Source organism: Pezoporus flaviventris, unplaced genomic scaffold (genome assembly GCF_033815535.1).
Source record: "Pezoporus flaviventris isolate CSIRO_AGI_PZ_B2104156 unplaced genomic scaffold, CSIRO_AGI_Pfla_v1 ptg000054l, whole genome shotgun sequence".
In the NCBI taxonomy this organism is placed as follows: domain Eukaryota; kingdom Metazoa; phylum Chordata; class Aves; order Psittaciformes; family Psittacidae; genus Pezoporus; species Pezoporus flaviventris.
The window spans coordinates 8,764,143-8,771,436 of NW_026892602.1; the positions used below are offsets into that span (position 1 = coordinate 8,764,143).

The 7,294-nt window shown below is 46.1% G+C and overlaps 1 protein-coding gene across 1 annotated transcript; it reads left to right on the forward strand.

Annotated features, from left to right (window-relative positions):
• The first annotated feature begins 1,687 nt into the window (after positions 1-1,687).
• On the forward strand, positions 1,688-6,873 carry PDCD5 (programmed cell death 5). Its single transcript, XM_061469130.1, has 6 exons — positions 1,688-1,754; positions 2,724-2,764; positions 4,102-4,163; positions 4,611-4,702; positions 5,640-5,711; positions 6,256-6,873. The coding sequence occupies exons 1-6, from the start codon at positions 1,689-1,691 to the stop codon at positions 6,301-6,303; spliced, it is 381 nt and encodes a 126-aa protein (XP_061325114.1). The 5' UTR covers position 1,688; the 3' UTR covers positions 6,304-6,873.
• Positions 6,874-7,294: the final 421 nt, after the last annotated feature.

Genomic DNA, 7,294 nt, shown 5'->3' on the forward strand with positions numbered 1-7,294 from the left:
TCACAATGCTGATTTATTGGCACTCAGAGTTGTTGCTCTTGATCTCACAGTTCCAGCATGTCGTACCTTACTTACAGCTGGTATTTGCTGTGTGTTTATCAGCTGGGGGCTTGGGCTAAGATTCTTGTTTCACTGTACTTTATGGTAATGACTTGTAATACAATAGACTCATTGATCATGAAACTGATCTGACTTGCGTTCCCAGTGTGGTCATCACCTCTATACTTTGGGAGTTATATAATGGAAGTGTTTAGCAATTACACATGTTTTTTTCCCTTCTCAGGTGGTCAGCCTATGAAGGAGACATTTCCTTACCCCCCCAGCCCTGCCCCCTCACCCCCCGAATATTTACCATGGGAGTAAAGGAGGACCACCAAGAGATTTTCCCAGAGGCTGGACAGTCATGAGTGGCAGGGTGTGTGAGACAGTATGGGCAAGCATCTATGCCTGCGGGCCCCTCCAGTGCTTTGGAAGCATCACAGGTGGAAGGCAGCTGCATGGAGTCCCCAGTGACAAGCTGCAGAAACTGCTGCAGGAGAGGGTGAATCGAGTCAGTTTGCCGAGGTGAAAGCCATCCAGCTGGCCCTGGACTTTGCTGAAGGAGAAAAGTGGCCAGTACTTTATGTCTGTACTGATTCATGGATGGTGGCAAATGCCCTGTGGGAGTGGTTGCAGCAATGGAAGCAGAGCAACTGGTAACGCAGAGGTAAACCCATCTGGGCTGCTGCACTGTGGCAGTTACATTCTTTTAGTTCTCCTCCCCATTCCTGAGGGAGTGGGGAGAAAAAAAAAGGGGGGGAGTGAGTGAGTGGCTGTGTGGTTCTGAGCTACCGGCTGGGCTTAAAGCACGACACTGACCAACATTAAAAGCTGAAATTTGAGATGTAAAGTTGCTCATGTAACATGATGACCAAAGGGATGAAATGAGTGTGTTGGCAACAGTTTGTTTGAATTGACATTAGAGTGACTTCCCTGTGAGGGTGCTGAGACACTGGCACTGGTTGCCCAGAGAAGCTGTGGCTGCCCCATCCCTGCCAATGTTCAAGGCCGGGCTGGACGGGGCTTGGAGCAAGCTGCTCTAGTGGAAGGTGTCCTGCCCATGGCAGAGAGTTGGAACTGGATGCGCTTTAAGGTCCCTTCCAACCCAACCCAGTCTGGTATTCTGTGACTTTGTGCCAATCCATTCAAGGCCAGTACCTGTTGGTGGTACGTGGTGTCAGGGTCAGGGCCAGACCTGGCAACCGAGGGCAGGAAGCCACATCATTTCACACTTCTTTTAGTCCCAGTTGCCAACGTGCATTGCGCTGGGAAGCAGTGGTCACGGTACAATGAGTTATTTCTTGAGGAGTCACAGCTCTGCAGGGCAAGGGGAACGTTAGTCAGTGTTGTACTGCCGGGAAGGCTGGCCAAACCCTGCGTGTGTCCCTTCTTGTTCGGGGTGTTTCTGAGGGAACCAGAGAACTTACAGGACACACGCAGGCCAAGCGCTGCCCGCTGAAGGTCGGGGGCTATGATAATCGCTTCAAGCTGCGGCAGTAGACCATTAACAGACGCACTCCCGCGTCACGACATCGGGCTGCCCTTGGCGCCGCCAAGAGGAAAATCCCTGCGCCTCGCCCAGCCCCTCGCCAGCGCTCTCGACGGTTGATTTGTAGCGCCTGACGCGGCGCCGGCGCGGTCTGTGAGCCATGGCGGACGAGGAGTTGGAGGCGCTGCGGCAGCAGCGGCTGGCTGAGCTGCAGGCCAAACACGGGGTAAGGACGAGGCGCCCGCTCGGCTGCTGCCCTGGCAGTGCCCCCTGCGCCCTGCCGCCGAGCCGGGGCAAACGGGAGCTCTGCGGGCGCGGCACGGCCTGGTCGTCACGCCCGAGCCTTCTCCGGGCGTGTGGGAGGGGAGGCGGGCGGGACAGGGCCTCGCCGCGAGTAAAGGCTTCGGCAAGAGACCGGGGAGCAGCGGGGAGCGGCCCGGTCGTGCCCGATGCTTTGGCTGGGGACGTCCCGAGTGAGCCGTCACCGGCCCCGGGCCCGCACCCGGTGCGCGGGCTGCCGCCGTGCGGTGCTCGGCCCATGAGCGTTCCCTCCGCCGACCGGTCCGCACGGCGCTCGCTCTGAGTCACCATCGCCGGGCGTTCCAGTCTGTGTTTAGAGCTAAAATGTCAGCTATGATCAGTCCCGTTTCTTCTCACTGTTGGTTTCCTGTTGAGCTGCCACACTTTGTAATGGTACTTACGAAATTTGAGGTGCAGATTCAACACAGAGTTCATCTTTTTTACTTTTTTATTTTATTTGCTTCTGAATAGCAGTCTCGGCTGCATTAGTCCCAAACTACCGTGCTAGGATTGTGCTTTCTTCTTCATTGATAAATACAAAGCATTACGTTGAATTTAATTTCTCCTCAGCTTGCTTTAATGGAGTTTAAATGCCTTTGTCTGCTTTCGGGGCCTTGGGAAAGTTTATTACCTTCAGCCCAACAGGAAGGCCTTTTAATAATGTCCGAACCGACAGCAGTTTGTGGATGGATCCAGCAGCACAAGTCATCATGCAAGTTTGCATTGCTGTTGTGTGAGGAAACCATGGGGTGGCACATTTATTTGCCAGGGCAGCAGATTCTTACTATCAGGATGTCATCTGTGGTCAGGCGGGTTTAGTTTACATTGACTTTGCTGGAATATTGAATGGTTTGGATGGGTTGATGGTCATACTTATTGTGATCTCATTCTTCAGGATCCTTCTGGTGATTCATCGCAGCAGGAAGCAAAACAGAGGTATAAATGAGAACTATTGACTTTTGGTCTCACACTGAGTTGTTTTGGAACCTTTTGCATTTATATATTTTTTTAAATATTTTCACTTCTTTGAAATACCTGATTTTGGTTTTTTTGTGGTTGGAAAAGTCACCAAAAAAGAATAGCTTAAATGTCAGAAGATTTAATCCAGGGATAGCTAAAATCTGATCAATGCAAGTGTGGCTCCCAGGCCATGACTATACAGGATGATCTAGCACAGAGCTTCAGGGCAGTCTGAACCTTCACTGGGGTGGGAGCAAAGGGAGGAAAACAGCACCAGCAGCTCGGTTTCACTTTGGACCTCAGCTGAATGCAGTAACCTTTTAAGTGCTTTGAGCACCCTGGTCTATTGGAACGTGTCCCTGCCCATGACAGAGGGTTGAAACTTGATGAGGTTTAAGCTTTCTTTCAACCCAAACCAGTCTGTGGTTCTATGAACCTCATGATCCCTAGTTATATAACAGGATGTTTGGGGGAAGCATTATCACTCCCACAGTCATCTGCTTCTGGAACTGGGAAACCTTGGCTTTTCAGGGTTGCTAAGACCTGGTCATAAAAAAACCCTTGAAGACTTGCGGAGCTCTTCCCAAACTGGTGTTTGTCTGAGTGATGAGTTTGGGTTTGGCTCTGTTAGTGCAGTGGGGACATGCTTTCCTAGTTGATTCAATTTTCTGGGACACCTATTGCAGTTAAAAATGTGAAACAAAAAGCTTTGTGTCAGAACTTAGTGCAGAAGCACTGCAGAAGCTGCAGTAAGTGGAGAGTTGAAGATACGTGTTTAAAGAGCTCAACTTTGCACACACTCAAAGTTTATAGCAACTGAAATGCATAAATTAAAATTCCAGTTTTGCAAATATTTAGTAACTGTAAGCATATGAAGACTTATTAAAAAATTCTACATAAATAAGGAGGTTTGGTTCTGTCTTGCAGTTGCATGGACTGTTCCTTAACACTTGCTGTACCGTGCGCTCCCTTTGAATTCCACATGGAATTCAGATTTCTGAATACAGAGTATTTACAAGTGGGTAGCATGGCTTTTGTCTCTGAGATGTAATAACAAACAGGAGGAAGGTGTGAGTAGTAATAAATCCACATTGATTTCTTGGAAGGTGTGGTCAGCTGTTTAACTTGTCAACATACATAGAGCTACTCACAACCGAAAATGCTACAAAAGGAATTGGGTTGATGTGGGGTTTGAAGGGACCTCAAGAAGTCACTGACAAGAATTGAATGTCTTCTGTAGTTAGCTGGTTTGTGTACATTATTTTAGGTGTTTCAAATCACACTTCTAATGTGTGGTTGATTTTTCATTACAGGGAAGCAGAGATAAGAAATACTATTTTAGCTCAAGTTCTTGATCAAGCAGCTCGTGCAAGATGTAAGTATCCAAGTAACTTTCTAATTAAAAATTCCCACCTAGTGTGCTCCAGTGCTGCTCAGATCAAGCATGTATGTGCTTCTGTAGAGGCCAGAGCAGAAAAACACTGGTGCTGATGAGAAGGTGAAACCATTACAGCTTTTTAGTTTGATGGCAACAATTGGAGGGGTAGGGTTAACTGACATCGAAATGATGGGGTTTTTTTAATTAATAGTAGGAATTATAGTAAGAATCAAAATTAGATTAATTAGGATCAAATATGTAAAAGTAAGAAATAAAACTGTCTTGTATCTTTCTATGTTTTACATAAATGAAAATGCCTTTCTGAATTTATTTTATGATGCTGGCATGAAGAAGACAGTTGCATAGGGATATCTGTCACTTTTTAGTTCCTAGTGAAGGTATTTGAGTATGATTTAAAACAAATGGAACCTGTTTCTCTTGCAGTAAGTAATCTAGCACTTGTGAAACCAGACAAAGCAAAAGCAGTGGAGAATTACCTTATACAGATGGCAAGATTTGGACAATTACCTGGAAAGGTGAGTTATATTTTTCTAATTCTTTCTTGCATGTATCTGTTAGCAAACCCAATTCACACTTAAAAAAAAAAAAGGGGGGGGGGGGGAAGGGAGGTGGTTTTAGTATCTGTAAATTAAATAACTGAAAAAGACAACTGAGAGCTTCTAAGTAGTGTTATATAATTCCTTTTATAAGAAAGTGTAACAGGTGGGAGCCTAGCTAGGATCTAATTCCCTCTCATGACTGAGTGTCATAACAAACCATGTTTTTGTCAAAGTGTATTCAGTAGAGTGTACATGTTTATGTTCATCGTGACTGTTTGTCAGAGAGAGGCAGGAAAACATAGGTGTGCAGCTGTTCTGTGACCTTCATACTTGGCTGCAATGGGGCACCTGGCCAACACTCTGAGCATAGACAACAGTGAGATCATGAGAGCCTGCGTAGCTTCTCCACAAGTAAACAATTAGAAATCTGGCATAAAGCTGGTTGGTTTTCTAAGGGTATAAAGGCAAGACCCTCTTGAGGCTCAATCTGGAGCCTCACCTTTGGGTGGATGCACCACATAGGAATTCTTCCAGTTACCTGAGACTCCTGGCATCGGCTGCAACGGGGCTTCCCAGCTTGAAGTGTGGACCTGGATGATGATTCGGTGGTGACTGGTCATGTATTTCTTCTGATCTCTGTTCTCTCTATGCAGTAATGACTTGATGCATTACTAATTTTCCTCTGTACTTTATATATAAATATATATGTACTTTATATATATATGGTTTGCTTTAGTGTGCTTACTTACTTTAGCATGCATGGTTTAATAAACCATGCATATTATAGAGCTAGTGTACGCACGTTTTGTGGCGTACCCTGCCTGGCAGCAGAACAGAAGGGGAAATGTGATTCAGTTGTTTGATACAGCATCTCTCAGAATGTGTTTATATGGCTTTTCTTCTGCTTTCCTAGGTATCGGAACAAGGTTTGATAGAAATACTTGAAAAAGTGAGTCAGCAAACAGAAAAGAAAACGACAGTAAAGGTAAGCTTAGCTTCCTACATGTAATTTTGATTTGTTAAAGGGCAGAAAAATTGCAGGTATTGGACCATTTCTTCCCTGTGAGGGTGGTGAGGCCCTGGCACAGGTTGGCCTGAAAGGCTGTGGCTGACCCATCCCTGGCAGTGTTCAAGGCTAGGTTGGACAGGGCTTGGAGCAACCTGCTCTAGTGGCAGGTGTCTGTGCCCCTAGCAGGGGGTTGGAACTGGATGAGCTTTAAGGTGTCTTCCAACCCAAGCCAGTCTGTGATTCTGTGAACTTCACTTTGTATTTACTACCTGTCTTACCTACACTGGTAAGTTCTGAGATTGAATCCCATCAGTCCTTACCTATAGTAAGAATTGCAGATGTTGGCACTGGGCTGTCAGTGTTCTGTTGTGTCTGTCCTGCACTCTTACACGAGGCAGGGACTTGGTGGGTAATGGGGTGAATGTTCTGCTCCCATGTAATGTTTTCAATGCATGGAGGTTGAGAGGCTTGCTGTGTGTTGTATTTACTGTGACCGTTCTATTTTCACATTTCATTTTAGTTCAACAGAAGGAAAGTATTGGACTCCGATGAAGAAGATGACTACTGATACTACTGTAGGACTGTCTGCCAAAAAAAAAATGCCTGGGAAAAGGCAACATGCTTTTGTCAGGCAGAATGCAGGATCTGAAAATGTTTACGCTTTTTTTTTTGTGGTTTTTTTTTTTGTTTGTTTATAATTAAAAAGGCCAACAAATGAACTCGTCTTTTTAAGTCTGAGAAGGGGATACTATAACATAATTTTTTTGTAGTGTAAGAGGCCTGAGCAGTGTGGGGTTCCCCATTGCTTCATTAGCATGAACAGTTTGTTGCCCTGTACTCATTGTGTAAGCTATGCTTCCAGCAACAGCACACGCTTAACTTGCTGCAATTGGAGATATATGTCCTAGGTTCAGCAATAGTGGTCATTTTTCTCCTTCTTAGTAGCTGGTGCAGTGCTATGTTTCTGACTTTCAGCCTGGGAACAGCGCTGATAACACTGATGGTTTTAGTTATTCCTAAGTAATGATTACTCTGACCAAGGACTTTCTGAGTCTCATGCTCTGCCACGGAGGAGGGGAAACCGGGAGGAAGCAGAGACAGGACACCTGACCAAAACTAGCCAAAGGAGTATTCCATACCACAGCACATCATGCCCAGTTATAAAAACTGGGGGCAGTTATCCAGAAGGGCTAGATCACTGCTCGGTCAGGCTGGGTATCGGTCAGCAGGTGATGAGCGGTTGTATTCTCTTCCCTTGTTATTTCCCTTATCATTATTATTATTGGTGGTAGCAGCAGTGGTTTTGTTATGCCTTAGTTACTGGACTGTTCTTATCTCAACCCGTGGAGTTGCGTTCTTTCAGTTCTCCTCCCAGTCTCTCCGGGAGCGGGGAGAGGAAGAAGGAGGGGGAGTGAGCAAGCGGCTGCGTGGTTCTGAGTTACCAGCTGGGCTTAAACCACAACAGTTCTCTGTGGTGCCCAACGTGGGGCACGAAGGGTTGAGACGATGACAGATCTGACCAGAGTGTGTCTAATCTATTTGTGATAAGCATTCATGGT